Below are 22,873 nucleotides of genomic sequence, written 5' to 3' on the forward strand. Positions count from 1 at the left end.
AGTCTGAGATACTAAAAAGACTGAGACTTCAGTTTGAAAAGAGCTTCTATCTGAGCAACATTAATTCTGCTAAAACTGAAGCAAGAACAAACATCAAATTTGTGGTAAAGCTTGCGTGGAAGAATAGCAAAAACACTGAGCTTTATAAAAGTTTGTGGGGACAATGTTCTAAAGAAATTAACAGTGTACAAGTGGATAACTCACTTTAAGAAGGGACAAGACAATGTTGAAGATGAAGCCCACAGTGGCAGACCATCCATATCGGTTTTTGAGGAAAAAAAAAAATAATCTTGCTCATGGCCTAATTGAAGAGGACTGGCAACAACAGAAACAATAGCCAACACCACAGACATCTCAGTGAGTTCAGCTTATGCGATTCTGACTGAAAAATGAAGTTGAGCCAAGTTTCCACTCGATGGGTGACAACACCCTTGCACCCGTATCAGATGCAGACAAAAATACAGCTTTCAATGGAAATTATAAACAAGTGGGATTGAAATCCTGAACTGATTCTTCAAAGGATTATAAGAGAGATAAAACATGGCTTTGCCAGTACAATCCTGAAGAAAAGGCACAATCAAAGCAATGGCTACCAAGAGGTGAAAATGGTATAGTCTAAGCAAAAGCAAATTGGTAAAGAGTACGGGTCATGGCAATGGGTTTTTTTTTTTTTTTGATGCTCAAGGCATTTTGCCTGTTGACTTTCTGGAGAGCCAAAGAAAAATAACATGTGTTTAATATGAGATTGTTTTGAGAAAGTTAGCCACAGCTGTAACAGAAAAATTCCCAGGAAACCTTCACCAGAGAATCCTTCTCTTCCACAAAAATGCTCATGTTCATTCTTCTTATCAAACAAGGACCATTTTGTGAGACTTTTAATAGAAAATCGTCAGGCATCTACCTTGCAGTACTAACTTGGTTCCTTCTGACTTTTTTGTTTCCTTATCTTAAAATCTCTATAAGGAACATTTACTTTTTTTCAGTTAATAATGTAAAAAAGACTGCATTGACATGGTTAAGTTCCCATGATCCTCAGTTCTCTAGGGATAGACTAACAGGCTGGTGTTATCTTGACCTCGATGCAGCTTATGTTAAGAAATGAAGTTATCATTTTTTCATCACTTTTCACCATTTTCTGACAAACTTTTTGAAGTGACCCCTATGTGAGATAAAGAGCCTGTATGCTGAGATGAGGGTGTGCATTCTAGCTCTCTACACAGAAATTCAGCAAGATGCACCCTTTACAGAACTGTTTCTGCAGCCAAAACGTTTTTTTTTAATCTACAGGTAAATTAATCCTAGAAAATTTTTCTTTTAAGTTTTAATTAAAAAAATTAAGAAACATGCATGGCTGGTTACTATCATTTATTATCATTCACTCTGACATTCACTCTGTCAGGTTAGCTTTCATTCTCTGGGGCAATCTGTACCCCACAGAAGTTGTCTTTAAGCCCAACAGCCCTGACAGTGAACTTTCACTTGTAAAGGGGAACTCGGATTATGCTGCCATTGCAGGAGGGCTGCTACTGCCTATTTTTGACTCTGGGAACTATTCCAGCCAAGGAGCTGAATGCACAAATATTGAATATGCATATTCAACATGCATTAGTCCTTCTCCACTCAGGTTTTCACATCGGTGAATCTTATCTGGTCTGAAATGCTATCAAGCCCCACACTGACATTTAAACATAAATACAGAAACATATTGGGAGAGTCTTTTACATTTTCTGGATCTTGGTTTTTTACCTCTAAAATGTAAATGAATCACAATAGCTGATTTCCAAGTTAACTTTGAGTTTTACCCTGCTACCCATTATATTATTAGTAAAGAATGTGTTACTGACCATTCAACAAGAAGAGAGAACAAGAACCACCATTCTAACCTGCAGACCTGTTGCATTTCTCATTTCTTCTGCTACAACAGCTACTGTGTATCTGTGGGTACTCATCCTGTTGACTCTAGTGCAATCAATGCTCCCACCCTGTGTAGGCCAGGGACACATACTGGCAAGGGTCAGGTGTTTTCTCTAACCATTGTTTATAACTCCCAGCCAAAGAACTCTAAGGACAATGAATAGTGTGCTACAAACTGCTTTTTGGATCCACTTTATAGCGAGTCTGAGTTTTAAACCTAACACGGCAAGTTATGATCTCCTATCACAGCACTGGGTAGAACCTTACTCTCCAAAGGCAATTTATTTTTTGGTGAAACATTGTACTGCAATGAGGCTAAACTTGTCATGTAAAGAGCTGAACTTCACGAAGTGAAGAAAACAGACAAGTACAGTAAAAAATATTTTTGCCCTCCAAAATAAATTTCTCCTAAAAATAATTACCTTTTAAAAAAACTTATCTTTAAAATCATAAAAAATTGGGGTGAAACAAAGTCAAAACATCTAGACACAATTGTATATAATTTTTGATAACCTTTATATATATATATATATATTTTTTTTTTTGAGACAGAGTTTCACTTTTACTTCCCAGACTATAGTGCAGGTGAATTATTCCTAGAGAAAATTTTTAGGAATTTTTTCCTAGAAAATCTTGGCTCACTGCAACCTCTGCCTCCCAGGTTCAAGTGATTCTTGTGCCTCCACCTCTTGAGTAGCTGGGATTACAGGTGCCCGCCACCATGTCCAGCTAATTTTTGTATTTTTAGTAGAGATGGGGTTTAACCATGTTGGCCAGGTTGGTCTCCAACTCCTGACCTCAGGTGATCCACCTGCCTCGACCTCCCAAAGTGCTGAAATTACAGGCATGAGCCACTGTGCCCAGTCCAAATATTTTAAATTAGTAGTTAATATAGCATTGATTTTGTTCAGAACCAGCAGACCACACTCTAGTAAGCTAATTATGCACTTTCCATGAGCCAGATTTTTTTTTTATAAGAAAGTTCAGGCTCTGGCACCATAGCTTCAAGTCTCTTAAGTATCAACCTAAGTATCAAATGTCCTTGCAGATAATTCTACTAATTTGTGATCTCCGTAGGGTGAGAAACTTGGCTACTTTCAATCTAGTTTTTTTTTTTTTTAAAGACATCAATTAGTATATCTTTTAATGGTATCACTCCAGCTGTCCTTCATATCGATTCTCACCTCATTATGAAAACAAACAAAACAGAAGAAGAAAATCATTGTAAGATATAAAACAGCTTTCTTAATAATTTTATTTTTACTTCAGTAGCATTGGGAGAATAGGAGGTGTTTAGTCACATGGAAAAGTTCTTTAGTATTTCTGAGATTTTGGTGCACCCATTACCCAAGCATTGTATACTCTACCCAATGTGTAGTCTTTTATCCCTCACCCCCCATCTCACTCTTTTCCCTGAATCCCCAAAGCCCATTTGTATCATTCTTATGCCTTTGCATCCTCATAGCTTAGCTCCTACTTATGAGGGAGAACATATGATGTTTGTTTTTCCATTCCTGAGTTACTTCACTTTGAATAATAGTCTCCAATTCCATCCAGTTTGCTGCAAATGTCATTATGTTACTCCTTTTTATAGCTGAGTAGTATTCCATTGTGTGTGTGTGTGTGTGTGTGTGTGTGTGTGTGTGTGTGAGACTTCTTTTTTTTTTTTTTACTAACTCATTGATTGATGGGCATTTGGGCAAGTTTCTTTTCATATAACTTTTTTTCCTCTGAGTAGATATCCAGTAGTGGGATCGTTGGATCAAATGGTAATTCTACTTTTAGTTCTTTAAGGATCCCCACACTGTTTTCCATAGTGGTTGTATCAGTTTACATTCCCACCAACAGTGTAAAAGTGTTTCCTTTTCACAACATCTACACCAACATGTATTATTTTTTGATTTTTTGATCATGGCCATTCTTGCAGGAGTAAGGTGGTATTGCATTGTGGTTTTGATTTGCAATTCCCAAATCATCAGTGATGCTGGGCTTTTTTCTTTTTTTTTTTCATATGTTGGTTAGCCATTTGCATGTCTTCTTTTGAGAATTGTCCATTCATGTCCTTAGCCCACTTTTTGATGGGATTGGTTTTTTTCTTGCTGGTTTGTATGAGTTCCTTGTAGATTCTGGTTATTAGTCCTTTGTCAGATGTATAGATTGTGAAGATGTTCTCTCACTCTGTAGGTTATCTGTTTACTCTGCTGATTGTTTCTTTTGCTGTGCAGAAGCATTTTAGTTTGATTAATTCCCATCTATCTTTGTTTTTATTGCATTTGCTTTTATGTTCTTGATCATGAAGTCTTTGCCTAAGCCAATTTATGGGAGAGTTTTTCTCACTTGTCTCCTAGAATTTTTATGGTTTTAGGTCTTAGTTTTAAGTCCTTGTTCCATCTTGAGTTGATTTTTGTAAAAGGTGAGGAATGAGGATCCAGTTTCATTATTTTACATGTGGCTTGTCAATTATCCCATCACCATTTGTCAAATAGGGTATCCTTTCCCCACTTTGTTTTTGTCTGCTTTGTTGAAGATCAGTGGGTGTAAGTATTTGGCTTTATTTCTGGGTTTTTTATTCTGTTCCATTGAGCTATGTGCCTATTTTTATTCCAGTACCATGTTGTTTTGGTGACGATAGCCTTATAATATAGTTTAAAGTCAGGTAAGGTGATGCCTCCAGATTTGTTCTTTTTGCTTAGTCTTGCTTTGGCTATGTGGGCTCTTTTGTGTTTCCATATGAATTTTAGAAAAGTTTTTACTAAATCTGTGATGAATGATGGTGGTATTTTGATGGGAATTGCATTGAATTTGTAGACTGCTTTGGCAGTATGGTCATTTTCACAATATTGATGCTATTCATCCATAAGCATGGGACATGTTTCCATTTGTTTGTGTCATCTATGATTTCCTTCAGCAGTGTTTTGTAGTTTTCCTTGTAGAGGCCTTTCACACCCTTGGTTAGGTATGTTCCTAAGTATTTTAATCTTCTGTAGCTATTGTAAAAGGGGTTGAGTTTTTTGTTTTTTGTTTTTTTTTTTTTGATTCTCACCTTTGTTGCTGTTGGTGTATAGCACAGCTACTAATTTCTGTACATTAATTTTGTATCCTGAAACTTTGATGAATTCATTTATCAGATCTAGGAGCTTTTGGCAAAAGTCTTTAGGGTTTTGTAGGTATACAATGGTATCATCAGCAAACTGACAGTTTGACTTCCTCATTACTGATTTGGATGCCCTTTATTTCTTTCTCTTGTCTGACTGCTCTGGCTAGGACTTTGAGTACTATGTTGAATAAAAGTGATGAGAGTGGATATCCTTGTCTTGCTCCAGTTCTCAGAGGGAATGGTTTCAACTTTTCCCCATTCAGTTTTATGTTGGCTTTGAGTTTGTCATAAATGGCTTTTATTATATTAAGGTACAATCCTTCTATGCTGATTTTGCTGAGGGTTTTAATCATAAAGGGATGCTGCACTTTGTCAAATGCTTTTTCTTAAGTCCATTGAGATGATCATGTGATTTTTATTTTTAATTCTGATAAAAAGACTCCTGTTAATTTTCTGATATTACCCAGTAGATATACGTAGTATATCACATTTATTGACTTGCATATGTTAAACCATCCCTGCATCCCTGGTATGAAACCCACTTGTTCATGACAGATTATCTTTTTGATATGCTGTTGGATTTGGTTAGCTGATATTTTGTGAAGGATTTTTGCATCTATATTCATCAGGGATATTGATCTGTAGTCTTCTTTTCTGGATATGTCTTTTCCTGGTTTTGGTATGAGGATGATACTGGCTTCATAGAATGATTTAGAGAGGATTCCCTGTTTCTCTATCTTTTGGAATAGTGCCAATAGGATTAGTCCCAATTCTTCTTTCAATGTTTGATAGAATTCAGCTGTAAATCCATCAGGTCTTGGACTTTTTTTGTTGGTAACTTCTAAAATTAACATTTCAATCTTGCTGCTTCTTATTGGTCTGTTCAGAGTTTTTATTTCTTCCTGGTTTAATTTAAGAGGGTGGTATGTTTCCAGGAATTTATCCATCTCCTCTAGGTTTTCTAGTTTACGCCCTCTAAAGGTATTCCTAATAGCCTTGAATGATCTTTTGCTTTTCTGTGGTATTGGTAATAATACATTCCATTTTTTTCTAATTGAGCTGATTTGGGTCATCTCTTCTTTTCTTGGTTATTCTTGCTAATGGTCTACCTTTTTTTCTTATCATTTTAAAGAACCAGCTTTTTGTTTCATTTATCTCTTGTAATTTTTTTGGTTTGTTTCCATTTCATTTAGTTCTGCTTTGATCTTAGTTATTTCTTTTCTTCTGCTGGGTTGGGCTGGGTTTGTTCTTGTTTCTCTAGTTCCTTGAGATTTGACCTTAAATTGTCTATTTGTGCTTTTTCAGACTTTTTGATGTAGGCATTTAAAGGCATGAAATTTTCTCTTAGCACTGCCTTAAGTGAAACCCAGATGGATCCTTTGGCAACACCATCATTAGTAGCTCAGAGAAAAGAGAAGGAATATTTATTATTTACAGAACTTCAAATAGTAGAGGAAGCTCCAGAGAGTAGAATTGTGAATTGTGAATGGATGTTGCAAGATACAGATTTCTGACTCAATATACAAAACAATATTCTAACAACGAAAGCTGTCAGCAGTAATAGGGGCTATCTCCTTGGTTTGAGAGTGTTCACAAAAGCTGATTGACTCATCTCTCAGGATCCAAGGCTATTGGCAAGGGAAGAGAAGGAAGACTCCTGTTAATTTTTTTGATATTATGCAGTAAATATATAGGGTGTGGTATTAAATAATATCACCAGAAAACTGTCTATATATTCCATATATGTAAACGAAGTTGAGGATTATGGCAAACACTTACTTAAATCAAAGTTAACCAAATATATTTTGGCTTGAGATGGCTGATAAAATAGAAGTCACCAATATCCTCTCCTGACTTCTCATGTTCTTTTTGAGTTTAGAGACAGTCTTTTAATGTAATAGTAACCCTTAATTTCTGTGTCTCCACACCATAAATCACTTTCAGTGTCCACTTCTATAGAAGACACAGCTACTAAGATTATTTCCATTGTCTTGACTTTAGATAACCTGATGACTATGTGCCTGGATGTTGATCTTTATGTGATAAATTCCCCAGGTATTCTTTGAGCTTCCTGTAGTTGAACGTCTAGATCTCTAGCAAGGCCAGGGAAATTTTCCTCAATTATTCCCATAAATATATTTTCCTGACTTTTAGATTTTTCTTCTTCCTCAGGAACACCCATTATTTTTAGGTTTGTTATTTAGCATAATCCCAAACCTCCTGGAGGCTGTTTTCATTTTTTATAATTCTTTTGTCTTAATTGAATTGGGTTAATTCAAAAACTTTATCTTCGATCTCTGAAGTTCTTTCTTCTGCTTGTTCAGTCTATTGCTGAAACTTTCCAGTGCATTTTGCATTTCTCTAAGTGTGTCATTCATTTCCAGAAGTTGTGAATGTTTTTTTACTCATGCTATTTCCCTAAAGATTTTTCCCCTCATACCTCATATCATTTTTTAAAAATTTCATTAAATTTCACTTCACCTTTCTTTGGTTCCTCCTTGATTAGGTTGACAGTCAAACTTCTGATTTTTTTTTTCTTCTGGTAATTCAGGGATTTCTTTTGGTTTAGATCCATTGCTGGTGAGCTAATGTTAACTTTCTGCGGTGTGAATGAATCTTTTTTTGTCATATTACCAGAATTATGTTTCTGGTTCCTTCTCATTTGGGTAGGCTATGCCAGAGGGTAGATCTGGGGCTAAAAGGCTGCTGTTCAGATTCTTTCATCCCACAAGGTATTCCCTCAATGCTGTGCTCTCCTCCTATCTCTAGGGATGTAGCTTCCTGAGAGTCAAACTGCAATGCTTGTTATTTCTCTTCTGGATCTAGCCACTCAGTGGAGCTAGTGGGGTCTGGGCTGGTACTTGGGACCTGTGTCTGCACAGAGTCCTGTGATGTAAACTGTCTTCAGATCTCTCAGCCATGTATAGCAGCACCTGCTCCAGTGGAGGTGGCAGGAAAGTGAAATGGACTCTTTGAGGGTCCTTAGTTGTAGATTTGTTTATTGCAGTAGTTTTGTATTGGTTTGCTTCCTGCCAGGAGGTGGCACTTTCAAGAGAGCATCACCTGTGGTAGTAGGCTGGATCAGGTGATAGGTAGGGCCCTGGAGTCCCAAGAGTTTATATGCTTTGTCTTCAGAGTTTCTCAGCTGTCTCCTGGGGCCTGCAGGAACAATCTGCTTCCTACACAGGGTCTCTGAATTCTCTCCCATTTGTATATCTTCTTTTGACCATTGTCTATTCATGCTCTTTGCCGAGCTTTTTTTTTTCTTGCTGATTTGTAAAACAGTTTTTTAAAACGTATTTTAAAATACTTAGAATCATCATCTTTTCTGAATTAGTAAATAATCATTTATTGATTTTTTCTGGCTGTATTCCAAGTGAATCCAAGCTGTTTGCCACCTCCTAAAATTGTCTTATCAATTCACGTTATTGCTTATAAAACACTAAATGATACAGTGCTCTCATAAAATCACATATTCCAATCTCCAATGCAGAATAATTTTGGTAAAGAGTCTTAGAAATCCCAAGATATCAGACTTCTTTTTTTTTAAGCAAATTTAACTAAATGTAAAGAGCATACAAAAATTATACAAAAATTCAAACCTTATATATTCATTAACATACCATCTAGGCCAAAGAGTGATTTTTTAAACATTGAAACATTTAGAGATTGAGTGTTCCTCTAGAGATCAGGATCAGAATTTTACTTTATCAAATAAAATCATTGTAACTAGTTTTGGAAATGATTCTAAAATAGAAAGCATCAGATATGGCCTAGGGCTCACAGGGACCATTGGTGGTAAATTTGCCTTCATTCCTTAAATCCCCAGAAGAGAAATTAAGGGATGATTTTGGTCATTGATCGTACTTTCATTTTGTCGATGCCCTAGATGAACTTTATGATTCTTTCTTACTTACTGAGTTAAAACTACAGAGTGGCATTCTTCATCAGAAAACCTTTCAAACTATAAGTAACTCTTGGAAAAAATTTGAGGGAGACTAAGGTGAATGAAATCAACAGGTTCATTCATTCACTCATTAAAGAAATCATCAAATACTTCTTAAGCACCTGTTGTATGATAGGCCAACTATACTTGGGGGTGCTAGTGGAATAATGGTTGGGTTAAAGAGAACAAGTCCCTGAAGTCTAGGAGCTTACAGGTGGGTGGGGGGTGTAGAAGTTAATCAAAAACATCAAAGGAAGAAATGCAAAGTGATAACTGGAAGGGCTTGGTGGGAGAATGTCTTGTATTTAGTAGGGGGTTGGCCTGGTCACAGAGGTCAAGGAATGTGACTGAAGCAAGCAAAGTCTGAACTGAGATGTGGAGGATCTAGGGAAGTTAATTAGGCAAAGGGGTCAGAGGCTGAGGAAAAAGAGAGGAGAGTTGCAAGTAGAAAAAGAAGATATGCAAAGACCTTGTGGCAGGACGGAGCAAGGAGCACTGGAGGAACTGAAAGAAGCCAGCATGGCTGGAGCGCAGCTCAGGTATCTAGCCATGCCTATGTGTGATGAGCAGTGCCTGTGACTGCAGATTCAGTCAGTCAGGGGTCTTGTTTGTTTCAAAATTCTCTCCCTTCTTTTTTAGCAATTCAAAACACATGGGGAAAAAAATATATTTGCATTTGCATCTGAAAGTCTGAATCTGACTTTCCAGAATTATTCTCCATATTAGAGTTAGGGGAAAACAATGGTTTTGTTTGTTTGTTTGTTTTTACTGTAGAGGCTTGCCTTGAATTCGGAGTTTTCTGGGAGCCATAAAAATCCACTGTATTTTGAGCCCAGCATCTAGAGGCTCTCTAAACTGTTCCTCTGGAAAGTTGGAGGGAGGAGAGAGAAGGGTAAAGGACGCATGGGATTTATCTAAGGAGGCAGAAGAACAGTGTTAGGAAATTCTCTGCCTCTATCCTTTTCCTAGCTTGGCCTAGGAACCCAGAGGAGAAGAATGCACCTGGGGCAGCTGCCTAAAGGCAGCAGCAGTGCCCACAGTTGTGCAGACTCCCCACTGGGTGCTTTTCTCAGCCTCTGTACTTTGTGTGGTCCTTTGTTTAGCTGTCATCTACATTTGCTAAGAAAGGAGCACGACCTGTTTAAAACTTGGTGCAATTTTTGATTTGATAAGAAAGATAATGCCCCAGTTCAGGAGACTAAGTGCAGGGACAAAGACGCAGATGAGACTGAAATACAACTGAGACTTGCAGAGGGGGTTGCCTCTGGCTAGAAGCAGCCGTGTCCATTTACTACAGTGAGTCTCAGAACATTCTCTGTCCTATGTGTGTCATGCTCTGAAAGGTTGAGAAAGACTGAGAAGGTATTTGGGGCTTCTGTCATTTTAGTTTTCTGTGACTGGAGAGTGGTGTAAGAAAAGATAAAGGTAGGTGTTTTGAAACACAAGTGATGTACTTTATGTTCTAACTCACTCTTTCCTTTCTCCAGGGCTCTTGATTTTTCACACTGCAATTATCAGTCAATCTGACTCCCACTTCACGTTTTTCATTTAAGCTGTTAAAAAAAGTCTTCCTTACTAACAGAATTATATGATTTTCTCTTTGTATAAATCTTATAAATGAGTGAAAATAGTCTATTTTCCTCATCTTATTTTTTATTTTTTAAATAACATCTTGAAGAGAAAATCAAATATTTGAGAACACCTAGTGCTTTCAAAAGAGGAAAAAAAATACAACTTATTTTTATTACCCTGTGAAATCTGCTTTTCTTTGAAATTCCATCAAGGCTTCCTCTCTTGAAGTACTGCCATTTTCTCCAACTCTGAATCAGACCAAGTCTCCTGGTCACTACAGAGTTGTGATGGATGCTGGGAAAGTAGTATTAACTGCTGAAAAGCTACCTTTCAATTTTTGTGAAATGAAGTAGAATAAAATAAATAAACCTATCTCATCCTAATATTGACATTAAATAAAAATATCTTCAGTAGATGGAGGTGCAAAGATAAAGTAGTGGATGAGGAATTTAAAATGTCTCATGTGTTAAGTATGAAAAACATTATGAGGCAGGTGGATTGCCTGAGCTCAGGAGTTCAAGACTAGCCTGGGCAACACAGTGAGACACTTTGTGTACCAAAATACAAAAAATTAGCCAGGTGCAGTGGTGTGCGCCTGCAATCCTAGCTATTCGGGAGGCTGAGACAGGAGAATTGCTTGAACCCAGGAAGCAGAGGTTTCAGTGAGCCAAGATCATGCCACTGCACTTCAGCATGGGTGACAGAGCAAAACTCTGTCTCCAAGAAAATAAATAAAATAAATAAATAAATAAATAAATAAAAAATTATGTTTTTCTCTAAAGGAGATATAAACCTCACTGATGATTATCAATAATAATTCCTGCAAAACTTTTTATTTTTATTTTATGCATATCCTTTCTGTAATAACATTTTAAAGTGGAACATTCTGTAGGTGTTCTTGTCCAAAATAAGACATTTTAAGCAAGTCTTCTACCCACTTGCCATCAATCACCTCTTCCTTTTGACCTCTTTTCCTCCCATCATCCCACCCTCACAAATGTAATAATAGAGTCGAATCCTCACAGAGCTGTGAATTCTCTGGCACAGTTGGTTCTGTTCTTGAAGTAGTGTCTTCTATAGAACTGGGCATCAAAAATGATTTATGGTGTGGAGACCCAGAAGTTAAGGGTTACCATTACATTAAAAGACTGTCTCCAAACTCAAAGAGAACATGAGAAGTCAGGAGAGGATACTGGGGACAATCTCTTGAGATTCGATTTTATCAGCCATCTCAAACCAAAATATATTTGGTTAACTTTGAGTTAAGTAAGTGGTTGCCATAATCCTCAACTTAGTTTACAGGTACAGAATATATAGACAGTTTTCTGGTGATATTATTTAATACTACACACTATATAGCTACGGAGTGATATAAAAAAATTAACAGGAGTCTTCCGTCTCTTCCCTTGCTGATAGCCTTGGATCCCAGAAGATGAGTCAATCAGCTTTTGTGAACACTCCCAAACCAAGGAGATAGCCCTACTGCTGCTGACTGCTTCAGTTGTTAGAATATTGTTTTGTATATTAAGCCAGAAATCTGTCTTGCAGCATCCTTTCACAATTCCTAATTCTGCCCTCTGGAGCTTCTTCTACTATTTGAAGTTCTGTAAATAGTAAATGTTCCTTTTCTTCTCTCTGGCCTACTAATGGTGATACTGCCAAAGGATCAGCCTGGGTTGTCTACTTTTCTGTCTTGGGAATGCCTGATAATCTCGACTTGAAATGCCATCTATATGCTGGTAACATCCACATTTATATCAGTAGCCAAGTTGACACGTGGACATATATTACTTTCTGCCCACATGTCAGCTCCACTTGGATATCTAACAGACATGCAGAAATTAACAATCCCTAAGCCTGCTGTTCCAAATGTCTTCCCATTTCAGTAAATGTTAACTCCATTCCTTCAGTTGTTAGTGATCCCCTTTCCTACCTACTATTTTCTTCCCTTGTCACTGCATTCCAATCAACCCACCAGCTCTCTTAGTGGACCTTAAAGATACCTGATGTGTTCTTGCCTCAGGTTTAGTGTGCCTCATCCCCTTCACCTGGAACATTCTTTCCCTAGATATCCACGTGGTTTGCTCTCTCTTTTCTTTCTCTCAATTTTTTGCTTATATATTTCATTCTAACACAAAGCCTTCCTTAATTACCCTGTTTAAATTGTAACTCAGGCTCCTTTTCCAACTTTATATTACTTCACAGAAATGATCATCTCTTTCTGTATAATGTACATATTTATTGTGGTCTTCTCCCACTAAAATGTACTACAGTATACTTAAGGAAGAGTTATTTTGGTCTGGTTTTTACTGCTGTATCTTTATAACATACAACAGTGTCTAGTGCATAGCAGAAGTGCAACTAATATTTATTAAATGAGAAAAACCCTGACTGTTTTACACAACTGAAGTTCCATAGAAACCACTTTGTTCAGGGCAGCACCAAACCAATATAAGTACCTCAAAGACGCACTTTTCTTCAGATTTCGAACTTCTAATACAGCTTAAACTAAACTCGTGCCCAATCTGTAGAGTCCTTTCCTCTCTAAATCAAGAACAAGATTAGCTCTGGATGACCTTTCCTCGCCACACTGTATCTGTCCCTACTTTTCCTTTACTTGGCATTACTCAACTGATACAGATGCTGCAAGCATGCCTGTGGCAGTTATATGATGGCCTGGTGACATGATCTCCTCAGGGAGAAAAAAGGGTTATGGACAGAACGGGAGATGGATGTGGGGGACCCTTTCCACCCGGTTATCAGTCTCTGCCTCACTTCCTCTCCCCTTCCCTGATGGTCTTTTTCCCATTGTTCAAAAGCTACCCAAGAACCCTAGTGTGCAGCATACCAGATAGTCAAGTAGAAAGTTACAGTCGGTGCAATTGGAATTTTACCATGCATTTCATTAACTAGGTATTTTAAAAGATCATTGTAAAAATGAATTTACCACTTTGGGTGTTTAATTAATTCTTGGGTGAGATCATCCTTTACTTGATTGGATTCTAGTATAATTTGATACTCTTGTTATTTCACTTAAGCTATTTATTTTTTGGGAAATGAACATAAACACTATATGTTTTGTGAAACTATTCTAAAAGCTTCTATTTTAGGTTATGAAATGTATTCTTTGGTTTAAATTTTCCAACATTTTTCATATTAGTATATGTTCATGTTAGAGAAAATGTTTATTGGTTAACCTAACTTTCTGTTTTGTTGAGAGTTAAGCAGAGATCTCTTTTGTTCAACTGTTAGCTGCTGAAAATTTCTTAAATTTTGGAGAGTGAATCTAATGGGTTATTTCTTTTAAAATTAGCAATGTGGCAAGTGTGTGGGATCATCCTTGAAATCATGAAAGGGCACTAACGGAAGACAAGACTTGCTTAATTGTGCTGTGTAATCTTAGAAACTGTTCTGTGAATAGCATTTTAAGAAATACTTTCAATGGTAATATTCATATGACATGTTCAAATGTAAGGTCTGCTTGATATGTTCCAATAAGCTCTCTAGAAATTATTCTTATTTAAAAGCTTTTTAGTTCATGAATTCTTGAAAATGGCTCGTAAAATACATGTGTGTGAGGAAGAGAAAATTATTCTGTTTACTTTTAATAAGGTACTTTTAAATTTATCCTTTTAACTTATTAAAATATTAAATTAAAATATCCTTTTTTTCTCTGACTGTAAAAATTTCAGAAACTCATAGTGCCACGGCTATCTAGAGAAACTTGAATTCCCCTGATAAAGGCTGTCAGAGCACTGGATCATCTGTGAGGAGCTCACTGACCTCCATAAATAAATACAATGCAGTGAACGCTCAGCACAAAAGTGGCACTGGCAGATCAGATGCTGGGACCGACTCAATGAACTTCAGCACATCTCCTGTTTCATTCAGTGTCTGATCACTGAGGAGACTTTCTCTTCCTGTAGTCGTCAAAACTAAGAAACAAATCCCATCTTTGGTCCAATCATTTCCAATTTTGGAATAATAATTTTAAGCAGGTAAATATTGCTATACAAAAGGATACATTTTTCAGTGTAACTTCATACTTACCCAGTAGGAAGTGCCATATTTACCTAGTAAAAGTACTAAAATTTCTCAAACTATTATTTGGAAAACCAGTAGTCTTAAAAAAGATTATATTTATTTTCTCTATCTTTTTTTAAAATGGATTACCCTTTTAAAACCACTCTGTATTATAAGGAACTGTAACATTCATATTTAGTAAGTAATAGTTTTTTAAAAAACTATTTTAAAATGTCCATAAAACAATAAAGTTCAGAACTGTCAATGTCATTTAAATCTCAAGAGTATTATTTTTTAAATGAGTCTTTTTATTTCTAAACTAAAGAAATGTGAAAGAGATGCAGTAATTTCAAAGGCCCTCAAACCAACTCCCCAGATATTAGGACTTACTGTTGTGAGGACAAAATGGAAAAATCACTGCATAATCAAAGGAATTGATACCTTTTCAATAGTAATAAGAAAATGATGAGGATGATGATATTCATAATTATTGTAATGACTTCAGTAATGCCTAACATTTATTGCATGTTTTCGGTACCAGGTACTGTGCAAGAACTTCACATACATTATCTTATTTATTCTGTACAACAGCCCTATGAAATAAATGTTCTTATTATTTCCATTGTATAGTTGAGGAGACTGAGATTTAGAGGGTTTCACTAACATATTCAAGATGAAGCCTGAAGTAGGAACAGCCATCTGATTTCCAAGCCTAGTAAAGCATGAAAACATGAACAACAACAATACCACAAGAGCAACTCTACACCTGTGAGCAACAGGTAAACAGGGCCAAATATGGCCATCCCATCCCTGTAGTTACATATATAATCTGCAGAGAATGCAGACTGTGAAAGACACCTACCATGCCTTAGGGTAGATGAGCAATGAATATATGTGTGATTTTAATACTGAACATCAGGTTGGTGACACTGGCTTTTTTAGCCTATCACTATTTTCCGATCCTTTAGCAGGTGTCATTCAAGGATAGTTTTAAGGGCAGGAAGGCAAGGGAATCTCTCTTTTACCTGTCATTCCACACTTTCACCATGCCCTTCACATGCCAATAGCTAAAGTGCCACATTTAATCATCTCTGTATTATACTACCTCCATTTATAATTACTGATAATTATGACAGAACTGGTTACCAAGCAGTGCAAGCTTTCAAGCCTTCATCAGTTATAGTATATATGAAATATATGTATTCCTTCTATATGTAAACTCAGAATACTCTTATGGAATATTATTATTCTACAATATTATTTGTAGAATTAGGCACCTGCAGACTGTAAGTACAGAGATTTTTGCATATGATAGGAGTTTATTCTTCAATTGTTAATAATTAGCCTTCACTTTGGTTTGAATAGAAGCACAACATATATTTGCCATTACTAAAGCCTGAAAATAGCAAAACACTACACTTAGAGGCTTAGCACATGGGACATTTTTATGTATTAATACTTCCTCTGAGTTATGCCAGTAGGACTGTCTCAGAAAATAATGAGACCTTGGTAAATGCCAAAAGAAAACAAACTCTTAACAGCTTGTAGAGTCTGAAAATATAATTTGAATTATATGAAATGAAATATGAAACATGAACATACATAAGCTCATGAATAAATTAAATAACTGGTATTAGACTTTTTTTTATCTAACCCATTAACATATTGGTTTCTTTTCTACTCTAACAACTTGTCCTTCTTTTCTAGGATTGGCGTAGGTGGGTTTGAAACATCTACAGACTGCAAGTCTTAAACATCTAGACGAGTTAAAACATTTTGGCAGTTAATATTGTATAGTTACATTGCAGCACATTTATCAGGAGCTATGGCCTAATCGATCTTTTTCTTTTTGTGTGTATGTGACCTACTTCTTTTATCAAACACAAGATATTGAGAATCCCTTCAAAGCTGAACTCTCCATGGGTTATTTTAGAACACTAGTCATTAATTTCATTTATCTGGACCACAAATTTTAATTTTCTGGCCTGGGGTTTGGTTTTGGCTGGGCACATTTCCCAGGAAATAATGAGTATTTGCTTAAACATGAAGCATCTGTGATTTTTCTTTTGCGATTCACTTATAGGAGAACCCTCTGTTATTAATAGCCGGGGGCAAAGGTTCTATGAAAGAGACAGAATGCGTGGCTTTTCCTTTTTTACTTCCTGAGAAATGACAGATGGTATAACATAAACACTCAGTCTCTTAAAAGATGTAATATGAAAAGGCTTTCATTAAAAGTAAAGAGTAGACACAGTGCACATAAGGATAATCGACTTTGGATATAATCATCCTAAAAAGTAATGAAACAAGCTCACATCTCGTCTCTGTCAATAATACGGGTGTCAAACACCTTTTCCAGTTAAATGCTGTATTGTAAATATTTTAAATTTTTCTTTATATATATTATGATGTTTTTGACATCTTAAAAAGCCTTTCTGGCTGCAGAGAACCTGCCTCTCCTGGGGCTTGTTAATTATGAAAGATAATAAAACACCGCAGCCTGGGGCATGCTTTTCACATACAGATTAACCAGTCCAGTGCCATACCTCCTCCATCTGATCTGTACACCTCAGGAGGGGATATTTCTCTGCCTTAATAATCCAGGACCAGGAGCCAGGCAACCCACACAAATTATTCAAACTAGCCATTTCTAAACTGTTCACCTGCCTTGCCTTGCCTTTCCCAAGAAACTCCCCAAAAGGGCGGTGGCCTAAACTTTCCCTTCCTCCTGTCTTCTGCCACCTGACCACCCTAGTGTCTTTCCTGCGTGGCCCTGAGGGGCCTGCTGTGCCTCCTGTCTCTAGGACCTGTGAGTGTAACACACTTTTTCTTTCTGAGCCTCTCCTCTGTCTCCTCTTGTGACCACATCTGATTGACCATACCAAAAAAGATTACAAAAGAGTCTCTGTGTAAAGTCATGCTTTCTATAGAATCATGATTCTCACCAGTCTTGAGCTTGGGTCTCATTTCCAACTCTTTCTATATACGGACACTTTCCTCCCCACCTACTTATTCTCAAAAAGATACATGGCAAACTGATGACAGTATGTCTCTGGGGTGAGGAAAGAAAGGGCTAGAACTGATTTTCAAAGGAAATTTTAGCTTTACCCGTCAACAATCTAATTTTAGGATTACTTGTCAACAATCTAATTTTTGTAAGATAGATGAGACAAATATTCATAACGATATTAAAATTTACATTTAATTCAAAACCCTAGGTGTTGCCTCTGCTCTAGGTTATCTACTTCCTGGGCCCTAGTATTATGGTGATTTCTGTTTTTCCCAAGTGTTTTCCAGTGTTTCCTGTGTCACTACATATAAGTGTATCCTTAAAATCCTCCCCTCCTCTTCTGCTCCTATTATGAGGTAATACTTTAGTTTATTTCCTTTGGGTCAAGAGTATGTACGAAGACACAAATATTTACTTATTTAACCTTGCTCCAGTAAAGAAATATGTTGAACTTACTTGTTTTTAACTTCCAAGACTGCCCCAGCGTATACAATACTAATTCCATTTCTATATATTTTGCACTTTAGAGCCAAAAAACACTTTTATTTTCCATCTCAATCTCCAAAATAGTTCACTAAGGTAAGCAGAATCTACCTCCCAAACTCCATGCCAGGCTTCCTTGCTGCTTTCACTTCCTTTTCTTATAATATGGTAAACTACTTTTTCCTGATAAGCCACTACCTATAATAGAATTATCTTCGTCACTTTCAACCTCTTATTTCCCTTTTTCCTCATTATTTATAATCTAGGCTGAAATGGATATTTGCAAGAGAAAATAATAGAAAATAAGCCTCCATTATAAGATGGCATAATTTGTATGAAGGGCCTGTTTATTGAAAGGACAATAGATTAAAATAGTATTTTTACAATTTTTAAATATTTTTAAAAACTAAATAGTTGGATTTAGTAGATGAAATATGTCATCTGCTGAAAAGCTAGGGAATGACATCAGTATGTGTGTAGATTTCTGACATCAGAGTGGTAGAAAAGAGCATTTACATTATCTAATTCCTCTGTTTTCTTTCTATCCCTTTCCCCCTGAAATCCATCTGTCATAATAAGTCATAATGTTATCATCAAGACATTTACAAAATAGATACTTGATTTAAAAATGTTGCCTTGATTAAAAACCTTTGCTGGATCACCATTACTTATCAAGTCAAGCCTGAATCCCTTAGCCTGATGGTATAGATTCTTTAAACATGTGTTCCATCCGACCTTTCCAAGTCCATTTGTGCCCTCTGTACCAAAAACTCTGTGTTCTAGTCATACAAAGTTGACAAAGTGACAAACAGTACCTAAACTCATCAGATGCTGCCAATCCTTCATGACTTTGCTCTGCCTGTAACAGCTGACAAAGAATGCCCTGTGGCCACTTCTTTAATTGTTGAACTCTTACTCATCCTTCGGTGTCCAGCTCAAATACTCTTTCTTTCTAAGACCTCTCCAGCCAAAATTAATCCTAACTCATTAAAAGTAATATAAAATGCTTATATGGACATGAAGACATAGAGAAGGGCACAGAAGAATGCACGTGTTAATACTGAGTATAGTTATTTGAAGTTTTATTTCTTCCAATGACCAAGTAATAATTTTTCCTTTCCCTGAGACCAGGTTTCCTTTTATTGCCCAGGCTGGAGTGCAGTGTTAAAATCATAGCTCACTGTAGCCTCTAACTCCTGGGCTCAAGCAATCCTTCTGCCTCAGCCTCCTGAGTAACTAGGACAACAGGCACATGCCAACATGCCCAGCTATTTTTTTCCCCCACTATGTTGACCAGGCTGGTCTTGAACTCTGACCCTCAAACAATCGTCTCATTTCAGCCTCCCAAAGTGCTAAGATTATAAGCATGAGCCACTGCACTTGGCCAGATAATACTTTTGAATTTTAAAAAATTGAAATGAGCTGAACATGGTGGCTCATTCCTGTAATACCAACATTTTGGGAGGCTGAGGCGGGAAAATCACTTGAGGCCTGGAGTTCAAGACCAGCCTGGCCAACACAGCTAAACTCCCGTCTCTACTAAGAATATAAAAAAATAAAAATAAAATAAAAAAAGAAAAGATAAAAAAGCTGGGTGTGGTGGAATCCCAGCTACTCAGGAGGCTGAGGCATGAGAGTCAGTTGAACCCAGGAGGCGAAGGTTGCAATGAGCCAAGATCTGTCTCAAAAACAAAAAAAATAAAATTAAGATTTAAAAATAAAAGCAATAATGGTTAAATATTTCTATGAATACAGCTATATTGATTCATCTATACTAATTTTTTACAGGAAAGTTCTATGATTTTTAGGCCATTGGATACCTAGATTTTTATTCCTGAGCCTCTAACAACTAAATATGGAATCTTGGAGAAGTCTTAAGTCTCTGAACCTTAGTTAAGATAAAAATGTTAATAAATGAACACTAAAATTCTATGGATTTAATCACATATGTGCTTCAATGAATATATTACCATACTTTGCCAATGTCATTTTTATGATTTCAAAAGTTTTTTAAGGGAGTTAGTTGCATAGTATGTCTTTGCCTATTTCTGGGGCAGGGGTGACCTCAAATATAAAGGCCATGGAAAACAAGACAGATAATTCAAAATATTACCCTTTTCCTATGTTTCCATGGTGGCTTTCAATACACACAACCACACAACGCAATATTTCTTAAGATGCTATAATTTTTTGTTTGTATTTCTGGGTTCCTTCCTTCTTTCCTTCTCCCCTTCCTTTCCCTTCCTCCCTCCTTCCCTTTCCTCCCTCTCCCTATCTCTCTCTCTCTCTCTCTCTCTCTCTCTCTCTCTCTCTCTCTCTCTCTGATGGAGTTTCACCACCAGGCTGGAGTATAATGATGTGATCTTGTTTGGCTGCAACCTCCGCCTCCCGGGTGCAATCTAGTCTCCTGCCTCAGCCTCTTGAGTAGCTGGGATTACAGGTATCTCCCACCTTACCTGGCTAATTTTTTGTATTTTTAGTAAAGACAGGTTTTCACCATGTTGGTCAGGCTGGTCCCAAACTCCTGACCTCAGGTGCTCCACCTGCCTCGGCCTCCCAAAGTGCTGGGATTACAGGCATGAACGAGTGCATCTGGCCACATGTCTGTTTTCCTGTAGTTTGTGAGCCCCTGGGATGGGTATAAGGGCAGAAAATGCATCTCCCTGGTGCCATGCACTGGCTTCACTATATAGTAGGTGATTAATCGTTCACTGAAGAGATCAACTGAAATAAAGGGCATTTGTGTAAAAATATTCTCTTTGTTTTTGTTTTTTGAGATGGAGTCTCACTCTGTCACCCAGACTGGAGTGCAGTGGTGAACTCTCAGCTCACTGCAACCTCTGCCTCCCAGGTTCTAGCAATTCTCCTGCCTCAGCTGCCGAAGGAGCTAGGATTATAGGTGTGTGCCACCACGCTCAGCTAATTTTTGTATTATTATTATTATTTTTTTTAATAGAGATGGGTTTCACCATGTTGGCCAGGCTGGTCTTGAACTCCTGACTTACTTCAGGTGATCTATTCACCTCAGACTCCCAAAGTGCTGGGATTATAGGAGTGTACCACCATGCTTGGCCTATGTAAAAACATTCTGATCTAAGAGAAAAGGATGACTAATCTTGTGATTGATAACTTGAACTCAGATCTTTTTATAATTTAGATTAGAATTTTCATTGATCTGTGACATTCATTAACCACAACAATTTTAGGAAATCTTGTTAATTTTTATAAACTTTATTGGCTTTCAGGTTGTTGCCAAATTAATTAGACCATCAAGAAAAAAGAGCAGGTGTTATGGTAGTATGGGTCAAAAGTTTTTGCTCTTTCTGATTGTGATGTCTTCAGCCCATTCTGGGAGATGAGGTGGGAAGATGTGAGGAGCTCAACATCGTCATGGTCCAAGTGCGGACTGGAGAACTCTTGTAGAAAAATCTCACCTGAAGTCCTTGTCTTGGTGAGGCTAGGCCAGGCCATGAATGAGAACTAGGGACCACCCCATTCTCACTGTTGTCTTATATGCCCTCTGAATTAAACACACACTCTCCACCCAAGGAAAAGCAAAGGAAAGTGACAAAGGGCTCATGGATTTAATTCCAACTATAAACTACAGTGTTTCCTTCTCTTCTTCCCTATTGAGTCTTTCTACTGCCCAGTGGGTCTAAAAGTAGCCACTGGCTCAAAGGCATTCTAACAGCACTGCCCTAAAATCAACCCTTGAACCTCTCATAGAAAACAAGAAGTGATCACAGTATAATTTATATATGCCTTCTTCACAGAGACTCAAATTTTAAGCATTTACAAATAGAAATATTAGGAAATTTTTAAAATGAGATTGCTAAACAAAAATAGATGTCAAATAACAATGAAAGTAGGATATAATTGTGAAAAAGCATACCGCAGTACCCTGGGGTTCCACATACTGTCTTCATGAGCACTTGATGTTCCACAATTTTAGAGAGTCCAAAATCAGCTAACAACACAAGAAAAACATTTAATGAAGCACGTCTTTTCTCAGTTTATATTAGATGACAGAATATTTCTGTTATTCAAAAATAGAATTAACTTATTTATCTACTTGTTTGCTTTTCTATTTCATGGTGGGGTAGGTGGGTGGGAACAAGTTACCCAAGAAGAAGCTAAATAAATTAATTCAAGTGTTTCTTTAAATGGGAGAAAAATATGACTTCCAAATACATTTACAAATAAATCTGTATTTAATCTTTGTTCTTCTGTACATTCCCAACTTTCAGCAAATAAGCTATTTTTTCTTAAAGTAATAGTTGTAATATTTTGTCTAATGTTATTAATTCTGAAATTTATATAATAGTAACTCTAAGGGGCAATACAGAATCAGCGATATAATACAGAATCTTTAATTTATCAACAGAGTGGAGAAAAAACAGACTTTCATCAGTGTCATGAGAATTACAGAAATCTCAAAAGGTTTACTCGGCTTGAAAATAAATGTCAGACCCTAATGTATTTCATTTATAAGAATTTACTCTCACATGAAGACTATACGACTTTTTTGGTAAAAATCCTTTTTATTTATTTCTCAGAATATTACCTAGGTAAAATATTATCAAAAGTTGCTACCATTACAATTTGCTGAGCTACATCTCTGGCACTCGAGAAACATCAGGAAACCATTCAAGGCCATTCTCCAAGAGAGGCAGGTGCAGAATGAATTCCATTTTAGACTTCAAAGATAAACCCACATTTCCTGGCAGGTGCCTGATCCTTATCAGTGAAAGCAGCAGGAAGCCCTTCAGAAAGAAAACCTCTCCTGCCTAAATTAGTATCTATCCATCCATTTAAAGAAATTGCTTTA

General features: G+C 36.8%; 1 protein-coding gene across 6 annotated transcripts in view; it reads right to left on the reverse strand.

Moving 5' to 3' along the window:
- The window catches only part of CAMK4 (calcium/calmodulin dependent protein kinase IV), a 267,534-nt gene that overhangs the window by 22,849 nt on the left and 221,812 nt on the right, over positions 1–22,873 (reverse strand). For all 6 annotated transcript variants that reach the window (XM_074382746.1, XM_010339923.3, XM_074382740.1 and 3 more), the window contains one exon: positions 21,938–22,012. In XM_074382746.1, the coding sequence (XP_074238847.1) occupies positions 21,938–21,971 (34 nt within the window). In that variant the 5' untranslated portion in view covers positions 21,972–22,012. The remainder of the gene's footprint in view (positions 1–21,937; positions 22,013–22,873) is intronic.

The sequence above is a fragment of the Saimiri boliviensis genome, chromosome 1 (genome assembly GCF_048565385.1).
Source record: "Saimiri boliviensis isolate mSaiBol1 chromosome 1, mSaiBol1.pri, whole genome shotgun sequence".
NCBI classification, from domain to species: Eukaryota; Metazoa; Chordata; class Mammalia; order Primates; family Cebidae; genus Saimiri; species Saimiri boliviensis.